The sequence below is a fragment of the Halichoerus grypus genome, chromosome 1, assembly GCF_964656455.1.
Source record: "Halichoerus grypus chromosome 1, mHalGry1.hap1.1, whole genome shotgun sequence".
Classification (NCBI taxonomy): domain Eukaryota; kingdom Metazoa; phylum Chordata; class Mammalia; order Carnivora; family Phocidae; genus Halichoerus; species Halichoerus grypus.
Window position 1 is genome coordinate 124758679 of NC_135712.1, and position 21339 is coordinate 124780017.

General features: G+C 58.0%; 1 protein-coding gene and 1 long non-coding RNA gene across 6 annotated transcripts; one reads left to right on the top strand and one right to left on the bottom strand.

Annotated features, from left to right (window-relative positions):
• Nucleotides 1-693: 693 nt before the first annotated feature.
• LOC118526089 (uncharacterized) lies at nucleotides 694-2279 on the bottom strand. Its single transcript, XR_004912463.2, has 2 exons — nucleotides 1474-2279; nucleotides 694-1217 (listed from the first exon to the last, which is right to left on the bottom strand). It is a non-coding gene; the product is annotated as an uncharacterized LOC118526089 (long non-coding RNA).
• A 2197-nt stretch (nucleotides 2280-4476) lies between these two features.
• On the top strand, nucleotides 4477-20142 carry AMOTL2 (angiomotin like 2). Of its 5 annotated transcripts, none has more exons than XM_078071662.1 (9): nucleotides 4477-4732; nucleotides 4895-5689; nucleotides 8414-8720; nucleotides 9715-9859; nucleotides 10252-10344; nucleotides 14397-14692; nucleotides 15488-15795; nucleotides 16523-16740; nucleotides 17164-17455. In XM_078071662.1, exons 1-9 carry the CDS (start codon nucleotides 4596-4598, stop codon nucleotides 17244-17246), a joined length of 2382 nt encoding a protein of 793 aa, XP_077927788.1. In that variant the 5' UTR covers nucleotides 4477-4595; the 3' UTR covers nucleotides 17247-17455. The 5 variants fall into 5 exon arrangements, with proteins under 5 accessions (XP_077927788.1, XP_035932979.2, XP_035932977.2 ...); XM_036077086.2 differs by lacking the exon at nucleotides 4477-4732 and adding an exon at nucleotides 18306-20142 and having other exon boundaries at nucleotides 4894-5689; nucleotides 17315-17491; XM_036077081.2 differs by lacking the exon at nucleotides 4477-4732 and adding an exon at nucleotides 18306-20142 and having other exon boundaries at nucleotides 4956-5689; nucleotides 17312-17491.
• Nucleotides 20143-21339: the final 1197 nt, after the last annotated feature.

A 21339-nucleotide genomic window follows, 5' to 3' on the forward strand; every position in this document is an offset into this window, starting at 1 on the left:
TGAGCACTCACAGAGGCGCATTTAGGTCTGCCGCAGGCTTACCCACTCCAAGAGGTCCTTCCTTGACTCTAGCTGCCTTGAGCAGCCCCTTTCTGCAACCATCTCAAGAATGTTTGTCAAGGGGCACCTGGGTGGCTCAGATGGTTAAGCGTCCGCCTTTGGCTCAGGTCATGATCCCAGGGTCCTGGGATCGAGTCCCACATCAGGCTCCCTGCTCAGCGGGGAGCCTGCTTCTCCCTCTGCCTCTCTGACTCTTATGGATAAATAAATAAAATCTTTAAAAAAAAAAAAAAAAGAATGTTTATCAAGCATTTTGTCAGGTGCCCCCCCAAATGTCCCTGAAAGACCAGACTGTACCATATGACCTTTCCCCTGATTTTGCAACCCCAGAGTGCACATGTCCCCGCCTACTCTCATACCTCCACCAAGTGTCTCCAAGAAGAATGCTGTCCAAGGGGTAAGGCCATCTGGGGACCTCTTCTTCTCTCTTCCTTTTCATTTCTAAAATTTCTACCAAGTGTATCTAGTTGGGACAGAGGCGTATTGGCCTTAGCTTCTCTTTGTGAGATGATCCTTAGGTGGCCAAATATCCCTTAGCTTGGCACAAATGACTTATTTTCTCCTTTGTCTCAGAGCCAATCATTATTTGCAATGCAATATTTGGCTAACAAGTAAATCACACACACACATATACACATTTTCGGGGAGGGATTTATTAAAAATTAACAATGTCCCTGGCTAGTAAATGGCTCTTTGAACGCACAAAGTTTTCTTGTCTCTGGTCACTCCAGCAGATCTGGGACTTGTAAACTTCATGATGAGGGAAGGAGGAAGGAGGGAAGGGGGACCCTACTGGGGGGTAGGACTCAGCCTTGACTCTCCCAGTGGACAGGGGCCTGAGTCCCCCACATGCAGATGTTGGGAGGCCCAGTGTGGTCAGGGCTCAGGAATGGCACCCTGAACTGTGGGCATAGAGGAGAAAGGCAGGTGGGGAGGGCGAGTCTGAAGAGGTGTGTACCAGCACAGATGGACCGGCCGAGTGGATAGTGGGGGGTTAAGGGTCCGAAGGGCAGAGGAAAGCACTTCATCCAGATAAAGAATAGCAGTCAGGGAAGGTCCCTGACTGGCAGGGGTGTAGGGGGAAATAAAGAAGAGACTGGAATGGAGAGAGGAGGGTTCCCAGGGTCTGTCCTGTCCCTTTATAGGGAGCCTGGATCCTGGTGGCAACAGAAGGGTTTTGAGAATGAAAAACTGAGCAGGCTGTGGTTACCTGGCTTCATCAACTTCTGCTCTGTGTGACCCTGGGGCAAGCTAATCAACCTCCCTGAGCCTTGGTTTCCTCGTGTATAACACAGGGATGATAACAGAACTCCCCGGCAGGATGATTTGGGAGGGCTGACAGGCGGGACGAGGGGAAAAGCGGGTGGGGGCACACTGTGCGCTCTGCGTGAATTTAGGGGTGCCGATTAGTACCTTTTTCCGGAAGAGCTGGACCGAGCGCCTGGCGGCGGGTGATTCAGTGGGTTAGGTGGATCAAATTAACCGGAAGATTTTCAACCCAGATTCACACTTCCTGTGGAGACAGGCCCTAAAGGAGCTGGCGAAGGTGTTGGTAAACAGTAACAGGGCAATTCAAAGGTTGCCGCTGGCGGTGAAAACAGTGGGGGTTAGGGAGCAGCTGGAGCTGGGAGCAGTCTTCTCTTCGCCGGGGCTGGGGTCCAAGGCAGGCAGGCAGGTACGGACATCTTTGCAGTCTTCCTCCCCTCGCGTACACACACACACACACACGCGCGCGCGCGCGCGCCAGGCACACACACACACACACGCACACACGCCAGGCAGGCAGGTACGGACATCTTTGCAGTCTTCCTCCCCTTGTGTACACACACACACACACACACACACACACACACACACACACACACCCCGAGCCCCTCTCCCGCAGCAAAACCCAGAACCCCTCAGGGACACGCGACTGTCCATCTTCGGGGGTCGTTCCGCGGACAGGGATGAAGGAGTGAGTGGAAGGCGGGGACGGTAATGGCCGAGCGGATTAATTCGTCCCCAGCAGCCCCGGAGCAAAGCGCGGCGGTGGGGTGGGGGAGGCGGGAGAGGCGCAGGGCGTCCTGGAGGGCCCTGGGCCGCCCGGGAACGGAGCTCAGGGGCCGGCCGCCGGGTCCGCAGCGCCGCCTCCCGGGAGGAAGGCGGGGGCCGGGAGGAGGGAGCGGGAGGAGGCGGAGGGCGGAGGAGGGCGGCGCGCTGAGAGGTTATTTGTGGTTCGCTTTGATCCCGAGGGGGAACCTGAAACTCTCACATTCCTGGCATAGCAGCCGCCTCCGGCGCGGGCCGACCCTGGGGCTGCGCGCTGGGGCCCGAGCGGCCAGAGCGTCGGCGCCACCGCCGAGTGCACACCTCCGCCGCCGAGCTGAGCCGGGCCGGGCCGGGCCGGGTCGTCGGGTCTGACTACGCCGAGCACCCGCGGGCCGCAGCGGTAAGGAAGGCGGCTTGGGCGCTTCGGGGAGCGCGCGGGCGCGGAGAGAGGCGTCCGGCCCGAGCCAGAGCCCCCGCGCAGCCCACCCTTTTCCGGGAGCGGGAGCCCGACGCACCAAGCGTCCTCAGCGTGAAGTGCGCCCTTTCGAGGAAGCCGCAAAGGCGGCCCAGTCCGTTCCTCGCTGCGGGCGCCGGGCGGTGCGCCTGGGTCGGGGGCTCTCGCTGGCGCGCCGGTCCCCTGGGGCGGGGGGAGGGGGGCAGCCTTTGGGGAGAGCGGGGTCCTATGTTTTGGGTCGTGGGCTGGGGAGAGGGGCGCGGAACAGGGCAGGAGGGGCCCCTTCGCGTTCAAGTTGCAGGGCCCTGGGGTTGAACTGGTTAGGTGGGGGTTACAGGTGTCTTTGCCCCCAACTAGTCCAAGAACTCCTCTTTGTCTTCCTTGGAAAATCCTCTCTGGAGCCACGGAATGGCTCTCACTTAGAAAGAATGCAGCCGGCCGTCCAGCCCGGTGACGTCAGCGTTGGAGCATTTGGAAAACAAAGAGGGCTCGGGAGGCCGGGAGGGAGGCGGACCCGCGACGCTTAAAGAACTCCGTGGGCTACCGGCTACCCTCGCCTGCTCGCTCTGGGCGCACCGGCGGCCTCCGGGTGTTCGTGGTCGGCTTGGAGTCCGGGCAGAGCGGGATCCCGGGCTGGGATGCAATCTGACTTAGAGACCCTCGTCTGGGTTCCTTAGGCGAGCGTGAGCCCCAGCGAGAGCCAGAGTTGCGTGCTTACTGAGGAAGGGTGGGGGGGATGGTTGCAGGGAGCCGGGTGCGCTGGTGCAGCAAAGGTGCACGGCTGGGGTCGTGGTCCCAGATTTTAGTAACGGCTCCGCCGAAAGAGTGTGCATCTGAGGGGTCTGACGGGGGCAGACTCGGCTGAGAGGCCCCGGAGGTGTTCCCCGCTCCCAGGCACATTGCTGCGGGGAGGAGACCAGGAATCTGGCCAGAGAACTCTGCATTCCCTCACCTCCCCACCCCCGCCCCGTCGTTCTCAGCGGGAGTCAGCCCAGACTGATTACTTTAGGAAATGCCCCGCGGATGAAACTCTAGGGCGAATTGATGCCAGTTTGTTTTGCCTCCTGTAACTCTGGAGTCTTGCATCTCCACACCTACTGTGTGTAGGGAGAGGGGGCGGCATGATTGGGTGCCAGGAAGGATGGGGACAGAGCTGCCTTCCAGACTCCTCTCCCTCTCCTCCTTTCTGGGCAGCCAGGAAGGAAGCCGGGTGAGGGGGGGCAGGCTTCCAGGACATGAGCCACTGAGAACCCAAGCTCAGAAGGGAGTACCTTCCTCAGGAGATACTCCCTGCACTTTAGGCTTCCAGCCCCCAGCCTCAGGTCCCTGCAACCAAGAGCCTCTTTCTTGCTCCCTTACTCCACCAGTTGGCTCAAATGGGTGTTGCTGATGTCAAGATGCTGAGTGCCCACTCCCATGTGGCAGAGGACCATGGGGGTCTTTTCCAAGTAGCAGGTGTGTGTGTGTGTGTGTGTGTAGGAGGGACAGTCATCAAATCAAAGACATGGTGCCATACTTTGTTTTTCCTGGAGCACCCATGCAATTGCTGTCAGCACACAGACCGTGTGACTGACCCATAAACCTCGATGGGTGACCTCTTTGTGCTTCATTTCACAAAACCATGGTCCTGTGGTAGCCTCTCTTCTCTCGTCCCTTATTCACCAAACCAGATGCATTTTTTCACCTTACAGAGTCACTGCCAAGGTCATCCCATGACAGGGAGGGTTCAGCATGGTAAAGGGGGTGGACGGTGGTGAGTTAGCTGTGTCAAGGCTAGGGCTCAGGCACGCTGCATTCTAGGGGGGTTGGGGGCTGTTTGCCCAGGGCTTCTACTAGGCTGCACTCATTCTTTATCACCTGCCAATAAACTGGGACCCTGTCTACCCCTGGACTGGCCTGCTCAGTGGTCATAGCTGAGCTACCCCTGCCCTGGAGTCTCTCGTCAGCCTTTTCAGTGGGAAGCTGACTGCGGGAGGCTGTGGTCCCTGGGTGATTGATTACCTTCGAGGTGACCGGAGTCTGTCTGTAGGCCTAGTAAGTCCCCGCGAATATGACTGTAATGACAGCGTCCGCCCAGGACTTACAGTGCACCAGGCGCTCGGCAGCCATTGCCTCGCTTCATTTTCAACTCCATGAGGCAAGCATCATTCTTTACATTTTTCTGATGGGGAAACTGAGTCTCGAAGGGTAGGTAACTTGCCTTAATCAGTAGGTGGCAGCACTGGCAACTGAGCCTCGTGTGACCCTCCACTCTCTGCCACTATGCTTGGGGCCATGCCGTAATGGAAAGTACCCCCTGCCCTCTTTCCCGCGTGCTCCCCCTCATTGCTCTTCTTTCTCTCTTCCCAGGTGCCCTGGGGCCAGGTGCCACCGGCCGTTGTCCAGGCGGGTGTGTGCCAGCCAAGGAAGCATGAGGACGCTGGAAGACTCCTCCGGGACAGTCCTGCACCGCCTCATCCAGGAGCAGCTGCGCTATGGCAACCTGACTGAGACGCGCACCCTGCTGGCCATCCAACAGCAGGCCCTGCGGGGTGGGGCCGGGGCCGGGGGCACAGGGAGCCCCCAAGCCTCCGCGGAGATCTTGGCACCCGAGGACACTCAGGTGCTGCAACAAGCCACAAGGCAGGAACCCCAGGGCCAAGAGCACCAGGGCGGTGAGACCCACCTGGCAGAGAACACCCTCTACCGGCTGTGCCCACAGCCCAGCAAGGGTGAGGAGCTGCCCACCTATGAAGAGGCGAAGGCCCACTCACAGTACTATGCGGCCCAGCAGGTGGGGCCCCGGCCACATGTGGGGGACCGGGATCCCCGAGGGGCCCCAGGAGGCCATCGGAGTCAGGATGAGGCCCTGCGGGAGCTGCGCCATGGGCATGTGCGCTCCCTGAGTGAACGGCTCCTGCAGCTGTCCCTGGAGAGGAACGGTGCCCGGGCCCCCAGCCATATGAGCTCCTCCCACAGCTTCCCGCAGCTGGCCCGCAATCAGCAGGGCCCCGCATCCAGGGGCCCCCCCGCCGAGGGCCCAGAGCCCCGTGGACCTCCGCCTCAGTACCCACATGTTTTGCTAGCTCATGAGGCCGCCACGGCTGTCACCGACCCACGGTACCGCACCCGCGGGAGCCCACACTTCCAGCATGCCGAAGTCAGGTAACTGCCCAGCCTGGTCTTTCGAAAGCTCTTGACTCTCTTCCAGCACTTTCCGCCCCCCGGGGTGGAGAGCCTCCAGACAACACCTTGTGCCATGGCTGGCAAGCACCGGAGGAAGGCCGTTGGCTACCCCTCTCCTTCCCAAGGAGGAGGGGCTGATGCCTGGAGGAGAGCAGGACTTAGCCCAGGTCACAGGAGAACTTAGTGGTGTCTTTTGCTTTCATTTGGAGATGGATGCCATTGTGTGATTAGCTGTAGCAGTCAAGTAACTAGGGTTCCCGGGGGGTACCAGTTACAGCAGAGGGTTAAAGGTTAGGTTTTTGAAAGAACTTGCTAAAGACAAGGGTTGGGAATCATTGCCAAACTGTTTCCAAGCTAAGTGGGGAGAAGGTGGGACCTCCTCCTCTGGAGATTGTTAAGACCAAGTGGACAGTCGGCTTTCTGTGGATAGTGGGAGGCAGGAAGGACCAGATGGCCTCCTTAGAGACCTCTCCCTGTCCTACACCGGGGCGGGAGCTGCCCTCTTGCTACTTTGCGTTTCCTTTCCTATGCTCCAGGTGGCTGGAGCCCTTAGGGAAGAGGACTTGGGGTCCAGGCGAGCCCCTTTCTGGGGAGCTCGGAAAAGGCTGCTGGGGAATGTAGAGTTTGATTCTGAGTGTGAAGGGAAGCCTTGAGAGGATACGATTTGGCTTACCTCTTTAAAAAGGTCCTTTGGGCTGCAGGTAGAGAGAATGGATTCTGAGGGGCAAGAATGGAAGCAGGAGACCAGGAGGAGGCAGAAAGCCCGGATGGTTTGCAGGAATACTGGTTCCTAGAAATGCAGCTCTGCCCCAGGCTTCTCCCTTGGCCTGGCCCCTTCTGAGAAGTGGACACACACCACTCAGTTCACACACCCCATCTCCCCGCGTGCTGGTCCCGGAAACCCCACCAGAGGGACCTGAGGATTTGCAGCCTCCTTTCCTCTGGAAGGCTCAAGGTCGAAGTCTGGTTCTCTTCATGCTTGCTGAGTCTTCATTTAGTCACCCGCTTTCCCACCATTCGGCCTTTTCCCGGGATAGATGCCTTTCCTTGCTCTCGAGAAACGAGTGACGCCATGGTGTTGGTATGGAGGAACCAGAGGATGGAGCCTTGTGGGTTTTCTCCAACCTCCACCTCTCGTGCTCCCCTCCCCCACCTTAGCTCCTTTCTCAGAGCTCGGTCAGGGAGAGTTTCGGAAGCTGAGTCGCGGGTTTCTTCTTTTGGAGCAGCCTTATTGAACCCTGTCAGGAAAAGATAATATCGTGGAAAGGAAGTAGACCACAGGAGAACAAAAAAGGGAGGGTAGGGAGGGGCAGAACAGGGGAATGGAGAGCAAGTGTGAAGGGAAAGGAAAGCTCTATTCTTTCTCAGAGCTAAGTCATCCCCAAAGAATGCCAGTTGTGTCTGCCTGCCCCAGTGCAGGGGGAGAAAGTTGGTGAAGCAACCCCGAGAATCCCACATTTAGCAGTGCAGGGGAGTTTGCACATTCCAGTGGGGACCCTCTGCTCAGCTCGCCCTGGAAGCTCCACCTTAGGCGGTGAGAGAAAGAGAGATCACAAAAGGATTGTTCATTGGGAACCTGGGGGAGGGACTTTTCTTTTAGCCTAGGGTCCTCAGGGGAGCAGGAGAAAGGAGGCTATAGCGGGGAGGGAGGGCGAGAGTGCTGAGGTGATGGACCCACGAGTGGGATTCAGTTCTCGTGGAGCATCTGGGACTTGGAAAATTCCTGGTGGAACGGAGGCAGTCTGTTCTTCTACACTTGGGAGCCCCAAGGCCCCAGAAAGGCTCTGTGACCAACCTCCACCCCCATGCCTCTTGCTCTTTGCTCCTTCCCTTAATGGGGCTCTGAGGGTGACATTACTGCATTGCTAGAGGCCAGTGGAACATTGTCCCTAAACTCGGGCTGTGGCAGTGGTTCAGCGGGGGCCCCTGTGCCTAAGAAAATCCAGTGTGTGGGTCACATTTGCTCTTTAAACAGACACTATGCTGCAGTCACCACTGGGAGAGGTAGAGGATGGGCCGCCATGGTGGGAGCACGTGCTGTCGGCCCAGCCTCCTGCCGGGCTTTGTGTAGGCCTGGCCAGCCCCTTGCGGCGGGAAATGCTGACCCTCATGATGTAGCAGAGGCATGCCAGCGCCCCGGGGATTTGAGGGCCGATTTTGTCAGACTTGGGAGCTCAGGCTCTTCCCCCACCCTCCTCCCCCCCGACATCTATCTCACCACTCTGCCCTTAGCCACAGTATTCAAAAAATGTTTCTGCGACGGGTGAGGGGACCCGAAATAGGAGGGAGGAAAACGTGGGTGTGCTGCCGTGGCAGGTGCTTCAAACAGCCACCAAGTGGCCCAGGGGCCTGGGTGGCTGTGTGCTCAGTCATGATCGATGTGGCCTCCAGACCCAAAAAGAACCTCCTGTGGATTAGAGAGGTCAAGTGCGCATTGCTTAAGATGCCTTGTTTAAGTACTGGTTGCTCATAAGGTCCGGGACTACTCAGGCTGATCCCCAGGGCCTTGGCCACAGTGCTGCAGGGTGTGAAACAAGCATCCGGATGTTAACCCCGCTAGCCCCGCTCCCTTGGCCCTCGAGGGTCCTGGGTAGACACCACTGGTCACTGCCTGGTGTTGTGTGGAGACTCCCCAGTGTGCCAGGAGGGCCGGGAGCCGTGGGGTGTGGGCAGCCTCTGAGCACCGTGTGTCCTGTTCACCAGGATCCTGCAGGCCCAGGTGCCGCCCGTGTTCCTCCAGCAGCAGCAGCACTACCAGTACTTACAGGCGCCCCAGGAGCAGCCCCTGCCGCCACACCCAGCTGCCCTCGGCCACGGCCCCCTCGGCTCCCTCAGTGCACCTGAGGGCGAGGGGCCAGCGAGCACCCCGGCCGCCGCCGCCGCCTCGGGCAGTGCCCACCTGGCCCAGGTGGAGACTGTGCTGAGGGAGAATGCCAGGCTGCAGAGGGACAACGAGAGGCTACAGAGGGAGCTGGAGAGCTCGGCAGAGAAGGCCGGCCGCATGGAGAAGGTAGGCCCTGCTGGGGCCCCGGAGGGGCGGGGTGGGGGAGGAGCTGCTGCCCACCCCTCGTCCTTCCCATGCCCTCCCTCGCTGACTCTGGACAGCTGGGGAGCAGCCTCGAGGCCAGCAGAGCAGGCCTGGGGTGTGAGCAGTTGCTAGCCGGTGGTGATTAGAAAGAGCCCATTCACCGGCTCCCTGCACACACCCCCTCCTGCGGACACCTCCCACAGAGAGCCCTTTGTGTCCCCCACACAACAGCCAGTCTGTTCTAGGCCAGCCCGGGCCCAAGCGAAAGCCCCTCCTCTTGGAAAAAACGGGCTACTTATTGGAATCCCAGGCCAGCTCGGAGCACGTGCGGAACCTGCCAGCCGCCAAGTGGGAGGGGCAGCTGGGGCCAGGCTGGCCCTCTGCAGTGGACGGTGATGGCCAGAGGAGGAAATGCTCCAGCCAGAGGCAGCTCAGGCTGGGGGCTGGTGCCCCGTTCTTTCGTGAAGGTTTACCAGCAGTGTGCGTTCAGCTTTGACAGGTGGCCTCAGGCCTCCTGTGGCTGTCCCGTGGTGTCCCAGATAGCTCAACCCCCCCAGAACATGGCTGGAGTCCTTTTGTGCCCAGTCCTGGCCGACAGAGCTCAGATTCTCAGTAGAACCTGGACAAAAGCAAAATGCTTCTTTCTGGATGTCGGGTGCAGAAAGGCTGTGTTGAGTCCCTCTGAGGCAGCCACTTCCAGAGACTCAGCCCTGGTTCACTCAGCATCGGGACCTTGGCACAACTGAGGGGACCCTTGCTTGCTGGTTCTAGTGTCTGATTCATCTCTGGAGGCCACAAGCTTCTGACCGTCCCCCTATAGCCACCTGGATTGTTTTGCTATTGCCTTTGATCCTCTCCTCTCGCACCCTTTCTGCTGGAGAGAGCAGAGCTGCCCGGGCCTGTGGATGGGCCGCTGATGCCACACACACTCTGGGCTCTCTCCCCTTCCTTCAGCTCTCCTGTCTGCCTCTTGCAGCTGGAAAGTGAAATCCAGAGGCTCTCTGAGGCCCACGAGAGCCTGACAAGAGCCTCTTCCAAGCGGGAGGCCCTGGAGAAGACCATGCGGAACAAAATGGACAGTGAAATGAGGAGGCTGCAGGACTTCAACAGGGATCTTAGAGGTGAGAGAGGGCACCCAGGGTGAGGGGGTGGCGAGCGTCTGTGGAGGCCTTGATTCCTCTGGTCTAGGGAGGAATTCAGAATCTCTGCCCTCTGCAAAAGGAAGTGTGAAGTGGCTCAAAGGGGGCCAGTTTGAAACTCCTTGGGAGCCACCTGGACAGGGGGATGCTTGTGTCTGTCCTACGCCTTGGAGCCTCTTGTGGAACCCTCACCCGTGTGGCCCAGAGTCTCCCTCCTCGTTAGGCCCTGAGCGCACCCAGGGCTTCCCTATCAACCCCTCCCTGGTTTGGAGGGTGCAGCCCCATAGACAGGACCCCAGGGGACACCCGGGCAGGCAGCTTCACCTGATACTCGAACATCTTTCCTTAAAACATTTTTCCTTCATTTGAAACAGAGAGATTGGAATCTGCCAACCGCCGTCTGGCAACCAAGACCCAGGAGGCCCAGGCAGGAAGTCAGGACATGGTGGCCAAGCTGCTTGCTCAGAGTGAGTAGGGCTCCCACTCAGACGCCTGGACAGATAAGTGGGTGGTGAGACCGTGGCAGTGACAGGGGACACAGGAGGATCGGCCCTCCCTGCTGTCAGAGCAGTGCTTCGAGCACAGGATTACTGAGTGCCTACTCTGCACCCAGCCCTGAAGGGTCCTGGCTGGGAGGGGTGGCTTCCAGAGAATAAGATCTGGTTCTGTATTCACTGGAGAGATGAGTGGCTACCAGAGGGACCGCTGCGGCGCAGTGACTTGCTGGGCTGTGTGCCATGTCAGTAGGGTACCCTTCAGAACTCAAGGTGCACCGGGCAGTGGGGGAGGCCGGATAGCCCTGGAGGCAAGTGGGAGCAGAGAGAAGGAATGCTGGGTTCCGCAGGGCATTCCAGGCAGCGGGAAGGTTAGGGGGGCCCAGTTGGAATGTGAGAAGCTGGGGAGCATGATGCAATTGGGCCATAACAAGCTGGCCAAGTGGGGGTGCCCGCAGACAACCGCAAGTGGGTTCCTGGAGCTTAACCAGCAGGTACAGTCTGAAGAAGGGGTTTAGGAAGCTGCTCTAATGGGGGTGGTGGAAAGCTTCTGGAAGACAGTGGATGAATTCCCTATTGACTAGTCTATTCAATCAGTCATTTGTTCATTAGCAGCACCATGCTAAACCCCTGTCAGGAATTGGGCAGAGGGTAGGTGCAGGCCCTGGAAGGTACCAGGGCAGAGAGGTCGAGTGAGAGGGGTTGAGCTTGAGAAAGAAGCAGGGTCTTCTAACTACAGATTCAAGGGAACAGAGGTGTCGCTGGCCTTGGAGACTAGTGACTGGGAAGTCCCCACTGGCCAGAGAGAGAGGCTCTGTAGGGATGGCAGGGGCGGTGATGGCCAGAGGAGGAAATACTCCAGCCAGAGGCAGCTCAGGCTGGGGGCTGGTGCAGTGGGATGGCTCAGGTGGAGGTGCATGGAATGGGACTAAAGGAAGCCCTGAGCTCAGCAGCAGGAAGAAGCTCTTCTAGACAGAGAGGCAGTAAGTTCCTACTATGCTGTAGTGGTGTTTGGGCCTTTGCAGAGACATGGAATGGGGGTGGCTGCTGTCCTGGTGAGGGTGGCTTTGAGGAAGCCTAGTATGTATGAGGGGCCTGGGTAGTACGGGGTGTCCAGAAGTCGGGGAGCAGCTTGAGGACTGAACTCTGGCTGGTAGCACCTCCTCCTTCATCAAGGAGGGCTCAGAGCCCAGAGCCCTGGTCAGAGCTGTCCAGAACAGCGAATGGGGGGACACGACACTGAAGGGATTGGGGGGGGTGGGGGTTGAGCAGGAGGTAGGCTAGGCCATAAAGAGCCGAGCAAGGTGGCAATGACTTTGGGTCCCTGGAGAGAGGTGATGGTGGTGGGGAAGGACAGGGAGGGGGCAGCCCTTAGTGTAGCCCTTAGGAGTCTGGGGGGATGGGTTCCTGGCAGGAGGCAGAATGGGGGTGTCCTGTAGGAGAGGGTAGGCTTTGGGGGTGCGATGCTGCCACAGAAAGGAAGTCGCTAGGCAGGTCTCTGGGAGCTGGCAGAGGAGGGGTGAAGGGGGGGGAGGCCGGCCTGGAGGCGTTTCCGCTCCCCGGGGAGCGAGAAGCGCCAGGCTGTTCTTGGCTCCTAACTGGAGCCATTAATCTGGAAGCCGCGGGTGACCTGGATGCCTGGCATTCCTGGGCCGTGGGGCTGTTCCGCTCCGGCCCGCCCCCCCCGCCCCCCCCGCTGCTTCCTCCCGCGCGGCCCAGAGCGACTGGGACAAAGGGACAGGGCTGGTGGGCCGAGTGGTGGCTTTCTCCAAGGTGGAAGGCGTATCCCCCTTCTTCCTGCGCAGCTCAACCTTCCTGCCTGCCCTTGGCCCCCTCCCCGTCTCCCACCCCGGCCCAGGAGCTCTCCCAGCAGACAAGACAAGCCCGTGGTTTCATCCCAGTAGCTGGGGATGGCCGAGGCTGAGGCCTCCCAGCCCCTGCCAGGGCCTTAGAGGTGCAAGGCAGCAGGAAGCTGCGGGAGACATAAGGCTGGGTCCCCCCACCCCTCGCCAAAGGCTGAGGAGAGCCAAGCAGCTCTTCCTTGTTCCTTAATACCCATGGAGAAGACACAAAGCTCCCAGGGAAAAAGTCTAGGGTTGACCTCACTTTTTCTGGGGTCAGTCAACAGTAGTAGGAAAGTGTGATCATTGTCCCCAATGCCTGCTTTTGGTACAGACCCCGGGCTTTGGCTGCTCCGGTCTGGCCCTGCCCTCCCCTCCCTGGGGATATGGACTTGAGTCCTGAGCCTAGCTCTCTCAGCAGTTTCCCGTTGGGCATTTCCTTCTTGCCAGAGCCTCAGGTTCTGGGACTAGAAGATGGGGCAGTCATAGTAAGACTGGGATTCGAGGCTGCTGCCTGTTAAATTCTGTAAGCCGTGGGCTCTTAGAGCACATACAGGAAGGGGTCATTGCTTTTAGGCCCAAATCCGCAATCTACTCTCTGCCCACCCCTCCACCACACTCCTTAGACGCTAATTCAGCCCCCTTTGGATGCCTCAATTTCAATATTATTCAGCTTCCTCATCTTTTCCCTCCACACCAAAGAGTAAAGCCAGCCTGGGCCCGGCCTTGAAAAAATCCAGATTGAGCCGGAGCTGACCTGGGTTGCCTGTGTCCTCCTTCTCCTGCCCCAGGGCCCTGAGTAAATGAATCCTCCCTTTGCCTACCCAGGTCCCAAGCCTTCACTCTTCTATTCCAGAACCTGTCCCATGTGATAGGTACTCAGCTGCATGTGGCCCAAAGATTAAAATTAATTTAAATAAAAGGAAAAATTCGGTTCTTTCCTCACACTAGCCATATTGCAAGTGCTCGGTAGGCACGAGGCGCTCATGGCCCTTGGGCACAGGTTGGCACAGTACAGAACAATTTTATTACAGCAGAAAATTCCACTGTACTGTGAGAGTGCTGCTTCAGAGACCGTGCCTTTGAGTTCATCGGGCAGGCCCTAGAGCCCACCCCCTTTTACCCTCCAGTGAGGCGGGTCCCTCCCCCCCCGACACCCTCTTGGGGGGGGCCAGGCTCAATTCCCAAAGGGCAGGTGAATGGGAGGTGGATTTACACCTAGAGCATCAGCTGGAGGACTGCGTGGTCTGGCTTGGGTCTTGCTTGGCCCCACAATGTGACGTGGGCCCCTGGGCAGAGTTCTCCTGGCAAGCAAAAAAGATGATTTAAAAGTTGGGATAGCTAGGATCTTAGACACAAATCTTTGGACTATAGTCATTTTCATTATGCTGCAAAGTTTGCATTTCTTTATGAGCCCTGTTGCCTACATCTCAGTGGTCCCCCAGGCCAAGGAAGGAAATGTAGCACTATTCTGGGGACCCCCACAGAATGAGTCCTGGAGCCCACTTTGAGAGGCCTCTGGGTGTGAGGGCCTCCCACCACAGCCAGAAGCATCCTGGTCCTTTGGAGGCCAGGCTGACTTGGGTCCCCACTTTAGCAGCACCAGTTACCGGTGTTTCTTCCCCACTATGTTGGGGGTCACATACCCTACCTCGAGGGGCTTCAGGGGAATGAGATGTGTACGTGCCTGGCTCGTGGTGCAGCCAGTGGAGCTTCTTCTCTTCCCTGTTCCTTCATTCTCTCACTGGAACGATGGTCCTGTCGCAGTCCACCTGCGCCTTCTCATCCGTCATGGGTTCCTATCACAGTTCTTATCAGGCCAGACTCTAGTGTCATCATGAGGCTCAAGGAACATTGTGAATGTGTTTTGGAAATGGTGACACCTGGCACAAGTAGACAGTGTTTGGGGCTGCTCATGTCCCAGCAAAAAGGCAGTGTGGCCCGGTTACTACTGCAAGGGCCCGGGGCCAGTGCTGCCATTTATTTGTGACGTAACCTGTCCCTCCCGCATGTCCTGGCGGTGGTGATGACAGTGCCTACCTCCTAGGGTTGTGGAGAGGATACGATGCAGGCATGCTGGTCCGGCCCTCAGTGCAGAGCCCGGTATGTGCTAGGTGCTCGGTCGGACTGCCGCGGGGTTGCTGTCCCTGACTGAGGCCCCCCCCCACCCCCACCCCCCCGCAGGCTATGAGCAGCAGCAGGAGCAGGAGAAGCTGGAGCGGGAGACGGCCCTGCTGCGCGGCGCCATCGAGGACCAGCGGAGGCGCGCCGAGCTGCTGGAGCAGGCTCTGAGCAATGCGCAGGGCCGGGCCGCTCGAGCCGAGGGGGAGCTGCGCAAGAAGCAGGCCTACGTGGAGAAGGTGGAGCGGCTGCAGCAGGCCCTGGGGCAGCTGCAGGCGGCCTGTGAGAAGCGGGAGCTGCTGGAGCTCCGTCTGCGGACACGCCTAGAGCAGGAACTCAAGGCCCTGCGTGCACAGCAGGTGAGCTCGGAGACGCGGCGAGCTGGCAGGGGGAGGGCAGCATCTGAGGAGGCCAGTTCCGAAGTCCTGGGGGGTCCCTGCTGAGATCCAGGTGGAGGCGCCCTTGGAAAGCCGGGCTGATCCGTGTTGCAGCCTTGCCCCCAGCTCCCCCCAGCCACCAACCAGCCTTAGAAGAGGCTTCGCTTCTTGGCCAGGTGCCAGCCGTGGGGACTCAAGACCTGGGCTTCGGTCCTCAGCAGCAGCAGGGCTTAGCATCCTTGGTCTCTCGAGAGAGTAGCCCAGGAGCCTTGATGCGGAAGACTAGCCAGCTCTTAGGTGTCTCCCCAACATGGTGAGGGCAGATGGTAACCCAGATCCTGAGTCCTCATCCTCCCTTTGGGCTGTGTTATGGTAACTCTGGTGTTTACACGCCAGATAGAGTTCTGTCGCCGCTCCCCACTTTACCCTTCCCACGGAGGTAGAATGACCACAGGCCCTGGACTGCCCAGGTGGGTCCTAGTCTACACCAGTTGTCACAGTGTAATTATTAAGAGCACCCCTTTCCCAAAGTGGAGGATACTTTCTTGGGTCCCCTATGCAGAGGCAGGCCTGATCTTTCCTGCGCCCTTGTCCATGGGGGTGTGGGGAACCACAGCACCTGCTTCATCTTCGGTAGCCGCGGGGCACAGGGGCAGGTCTGCCGGGAAGGGCGGAGGACGCCCCTGTGCATAAGTGAGAGCCCTCGTGCAGGGGTGAGGACCCGTGGCTACCGCACCCCAGCCTCTGCCCTTGACCACAGTGCTCCCTTCTCCACAGAGACAGGCAGGCCCCCCCACTGGTGGCAGTGGTGGCAGTGGATCCCCGGAGCTCAGCGCCCTGCGGCTGTCAGAGCAACTGCGGGAGAAGGAGGAGCAAATCCTGGCGCTGGAGGCGGATATGACCAAGTGGGAGCAGAAGTATTTGGAGGAGCGTGCCATGAGGCAGTTTGCCATGGACGCAGCCGCCACGGCCGCGGCCCAGCGCGACACTACCCTCATCCGCCACTCCCCCCAGCCTTCGCCCAGCAGCAGCTTCAACGAGGGCCTGCTCACTGGCGGCCACAGGCATCAGGAGATGGAAAGCAGGTTGGGCGTTGGCATTGCCCCCCTGAGGTGGGGGCGGGGGTGCACTGCCCAATCCCTGCCATGCCCTTAATCCCTGATAAACGCCCCTCTGGCCACGAGGCTCAGCAGGCCCTCACCTTCTGGGCCGATCCCGCATGTCTGGCACACCAGGCATCACGCACGTGTTCTTTCCCAGAGATACCAACCGACTCCTTGGTCTGCCCAGGAGACCTTGGCTGTGGAGGCGTCAGATGCCATCCAAGGCTCTGGCCTCTGCCTGCTCCCCCACCCCCACCCCCAGTCAGTCGGAGAGTAAGACTTTCCAGCTGAGTCCACACCATGTGCCACCCCAGAAGGAAGGTGGACTCAGTCCCTGGCTTTGGATAGCTAGTGTTTTCTCTCCAAAAACAACCTCAGAGGCCCCACAAGATTTCTGTTCGACCTATGTCCAACTCAAAAGCACAAGCACATCAGCTGAGCCCATTGGATGGTCAGCAGCTCTGGGGTATTGCCCCACCGGGCAAGGGTCGTGCTGTTGCTGTCATCCGATGAATCCAACCCACCCCTTGACCTGCCTTTGCTGCCATAAGAAGGGCCCAGTGCTCGTGCACTGGTAGTTTTCAGGGCTTCGGATTTCAGAACTCTGATGACATTTCTGAAGGCTCCCTCCAGCTTTCATGAGGTGGGGAGGGTAAAGGCCACTGGATTTGCGGGTCTGACCATGTGAGCGTGGCCTGTCGCCCCTCAGGTTGAAGGTGCTCCATGCCCAGATCCTGGAGAAGGATGCAGTGATCAAGGTCCTTCAGCAGCGCTCCAGGAAAGAGCCGGGCAAGGCCACGCAGGGCTCCCTGAGGCCCGCCAAGTCTGTGCCGTCTGTCTTCGTGGCTGCCGCGGCAGGGACCCAGGGCTGGCAAGGTCTTTCCTCTAGTGAGCGACAAGTGGATGCCCCTGCCCGGCTGGCTACAGGTGCGAGGAGGCGGGTGGGAGGCAGAGGTAGAGGGCTAGGTTGCTGTCAGGCCTTTGCTCCCAGAACTGAGGCTCAGAGGAGTTGGGGCTTCCTGACCCCTTGCCTGAGGGAGCCAGCTTCCACGCTGGCTGCGGTGACCCTCCAGCCCACCGCTATCCTGCTGGTGTGAGGGGGCATGCTCTAGTCCCCATCTCCGTAAATTCCAGCACCCTGGATCCCAGCCACTTGCCATCTAAGCAAAAATAGAGCTTCCTGGGCAGATGAACCTTGCAGGCAAGCTCCTCTGCTCCTCCGTCTGAGCAGATGCCACAGAAATTCCAGAGTCCCCACTGGTTTTAAGATGCAACGCGCTAAGAAGGGTTCTGCCACTTAAGAGGTCTGGAAACCAGTCCAACCTGATAGTTATTCCTGTTTGGAAACAGGAGTCCCGAATCTTAATCGAAGTTCGTGCAAATCAAGAGCAGCCCGTACCACCTCGCACCCCCAGTTGGTACGGTTAATTTGAGGTGTCCTTCATGGGGCTACCACTGCCTTCGTGAGGCAGTCACTGTCGGCCTCCTGCCTTTCCAGCAGACCGGGCCCCCGAGGAGGAGCCAGTGGTCACAGCTCCCCTCCCTGCTCATGCCAAACACGGGAGCAGAGATGGGAGCACCCAGACCGACGGTCCCCCGGACAGCGCGGCCGCTTGCCTGGGACTGGATCCCGACAGCCTCCTGGGGTACAGCGGGGGCCAGAGAACAGCCTCACTGGGTAAGTGCCCCTTCCCGGGACTTCTGTGCTGCGCAGGGCTGCGGGTGCGCTGGGGTGTGAGCTGGAGCACCAGGCTCTTTGTTCCCAGACCCCGTGGCTCACTGCACTCCACGGGGAGCCGAGCACAGTGCCGGCGAGCAGGCTGCGCGGGCCACCTCCGTGTGGACGTGAGGGCTGGTTGGATGCACGGATGGGAGGAGCTGAAAGGCCTGATCACAGACAGATCCCGAGTTCAGAGAGAGAGCGCCTGCGCGGGAGGCGCTTCGTCTCCTCCTTCATAGCCTGCCTTACATATTTCCTTGCCAATCTAAGCATCTAAGATCATGCAGTTTGGCGAGTGACCTGATGGCAATCTCCAGTTAGAAGAGTTTGTTTAAAAAGAGTCCAAGACAGAGATATTTGAGAAGATGGCCTTTTAAATGTTTTCTTCCCTTTCACATTAGCCCTCGGGGGTGGGCCTGCGCCTCACTGTCCCAGAAAACCACAGGCTCGGGAAGAATGCTGCAGCCTCCCTCCGTCCCTCAGGGCTCCCCCTCCCTCCGAGCCTCCAGCCAGTTGAAAGTTATAAATAAATAAATGTGTCTTCCACATTGGACGTTGACGATCTGGGTGGAGAGCTGGGGGCGCAGAGCTTGGTGCTCGGTTGGCCAAGCCGGCGGGGGGTGGGGGGGGCAGGGGAGGGAACCCGGGCACCTGGGCAGTTGAGGAAGGCCATGTTGGTAAAGCGAGATCCTATCTTAAAAATGTGCCAGGATTTAAAAGGGCAATCTTGTAACGCTCGCTGCCGTTTGCCTGTGCTCTTGTCTCTCTCCAGACTCTGTTGCTACATCCAGAGTCCAGGACTTGTCGGACATGGTGGAGATACTGATCTGAAGGAGGTAGTGCTCGGGGACTCCGAACCATACCCTGTCTCCTCTGCCCTCTGCTACTCTCGGCCATTCCAGCAGCCCCTCCATCTGCTGCTGCCCTGCTTTCCCCACCTAGGCATTCACTCCCATTGACCGTCTGGTGCCCGGGGCTTAAGGATGCTGCAGGGGTGAGGGGGAGCCGTGAGAACGCCTGCATGCAGAAGACCCTGCTTCTTAGCCCCACATCCCTCCTGAGCCCATGCAGAATGAGGATCCCCAGGCTTACTGTTGGGGTAGCAACTGGAAACCCAGAAGGGAGCTGAGCCTTCTCGGGACCCCCAGTTGGCACTCAGGCAGGGAGGGAGGGCATATATTGGTTTGGGAGAGTGATTTCCCAAGATGGCTGCCCACGGACCCCAGATGGGCTGGTTCAGTACAGAGTCGGCCGTGCTGTTCCCCTGTGGCTAAGTGTGGTCCCAGCCCACCTCATCTGCTCCTCAGCTCCTCACTGCCTCCTTGAGATCGCTGAGACTTGCATCTTCAGGGGACTGTTGAGGGTGTTAGTCCTACAGAAGCCACAGCCTCGCCCCCTCACTTGAAGTGGGCAGGGGCCATTTAAGTGGACTGGGATAAGCTGTGCAGTTTGTACATAACCCACTTTCTTATGGAACAGAAGATTGAAGCGTGCCGCTTCAGATTTGTGCCCTCTCTGTTCCCTGTCCCTGCCACGGTTCCTGTAACTGCTGACTAGCCTCCCAGCTCTCTGCCCTTCTCAAGTTCTTGGCCCACGGATTTTGATACTGGTTGATCCACGTGACATTGGCTGTCTTTTCCTCCACCTTGAGCCTTGTTTTGAAATGCCCACGGGACCCCTATCACCTGCCTCTTGACATGGCTCCACAGCTCCTGTCCCTGGGACATTCTGTCGGTTTGGTTATGAACCCTGAGCCAGATGAAATGAGCCGCCACACGCAGACATCTGCCATGGGGGGCTTCCCAGCACCAATTCTCTTGAAGGAAACTGGATAAGTTGCCTTGTTCTCATCAGAGTCTTTGTTCCCACCTGGAGGGATTGGGAGGGGAGCTACGCTGGTGAAAAACTGGTCAATGAGCTACAAGATGTGACTCAAATCGTCCCTGGATGGAGCCCCCATCACAAAATGGCGCCCATGAGGCTGGCTCCTCAAGCTACTGGCGAGCAGTGCCCGGAAGCAGGGCCAGTGCTTTGGAATCAGACCTGCCAGCAGCCGTGGCTTCGACTTCTGGTCTTAGAGAGTCCCCCAGCTCAGCCCCAGGACCGATGGGTGGGTTTTAGTAGTTTGTCTTGACTGTTTTTAGTTCTCCTTGAATCTTTGTTTTTTCCTTTACTGTTTTTAAGTCCGGTATGTGTTCTTTTATTCCCGTGATTCCTCAAGTTCCCTTTTTAAACATTTGCATTTGCTGGACAATTGCATATTTTTTTAAATCCCTCTACCCTTCTTTAAAGCTGAAAAATACATTTGGTTCATGTGCATTGTTTACAAAGCAAGAAGAAAAAAAGAGAAAAAAAGGCAAAAAAATATCGTGAAAGAAAAAAAAAACAACTTAATATATTTTGGATTAATATTTGGTATTTCTTTTAAAGTATTTTTTGTGCTGTGAACGTTTTCTGCCAAAGACCATGATGTGTGTCTGTATGTTTAAGTTATCGTAAATATTTAAAATGTAAACATGGCTGTTTTGTTATGCCACCCTGTACCAGGACTGCTGCTGCATTCCACTGGGTATAACAGTATTTTAATAAAAAAATAATAATAATTAAAATCGGTGTCTTTGCCCAAGTGAGAGACTACACTGGGACAGAAAGGGGGAAAGGAAAGGGTAGAGGAGTTGGCGTGTCACCCATGTATATCGTCCCTGAGCACTCTTGCCTCTGAACCCCCCCACTCCCCCACCCCATGCTCCCCAGTGCCTTAGTCCTTAAACATTGGCCAGACCATACCCATGAGTGGCAGCTCAGGGTCACTGCTGTTTCTTGAACATAATGTTTTTCTGTCTGGGAGAGTCTCACAGATGGGCAGCCTCCCATGGGTAGCTTTGTCCTAGCTGGTTTTGTTTGACCACATGCTGTGGTTACTCCACAGTAGGATTGGGTGTCCAAAGGCGGCTTTATCCTTACCCCCCCGGCCCCACCCAGCACAAGGAGTCCCAGAGCTGTGCAAGAGCCTGGGCACCATGCTTGCCCTCTGCCTGGACACGAGCAGAGGGTGTTCGTGTGTGTGGCACATTCTGGGGCCCTGCCTCGTGACCTTGCTGTGGTATCACCACTCTTGCCCTGTGCCCAAGAAAACATGTCACTCTGATCCATAAAAGAGAAAACCATTCTCAGTCTCAGATGTTACAGTAGAAACAAAGTATCTGTCTCCGTGGGCCAGTCAGGACAATCAAGTTCCCAGTCAGGATGTGGGCTAGCAGTCAGGCTGACCACTGGGCAGCAGGCAGCCCTACAGGTTGTGGGCACTTGAGGGGAACAGTTAGCCCCCATGGCTGTGGGTGAAGTATTTTCAGGGCAAGTGTAGGGACTCGGCAGTAATATTGATGAGCAACCCAGTAGGATCCGAAAGAACATGTCTTCCTGAGCCAGCCTACCTGCCCACGTGAAAGGGAATCCAACAAGTGGAAAAATTGGGAATATTCAAGGACTTTTTCCAGCAACTTTGCATCCCCGACTTGATGGGCCCCAGCAGATAGAGAGCTCTCCACGCAGGATCCCTACCCAACACAATGCCAATGCAACAATCCCCACCCAGTGGCCACACCAACACCCTAGCCCTCTCTAGCCTGCCTCCCACCGCCCGTGCAGCATCAATGCCTGTCTTCCTGTTAATCAGGCCCGGGCTTAGGGTTTGCTGTGTGGACGGTTTGCTCTCTGAGGATGCACGCCACGGAGCTCCTGTTCCCACAACGCTTTCCTCAACCACATCAGCCCACAACTGGATTTGCTAAGACGTGGTGTCCCAA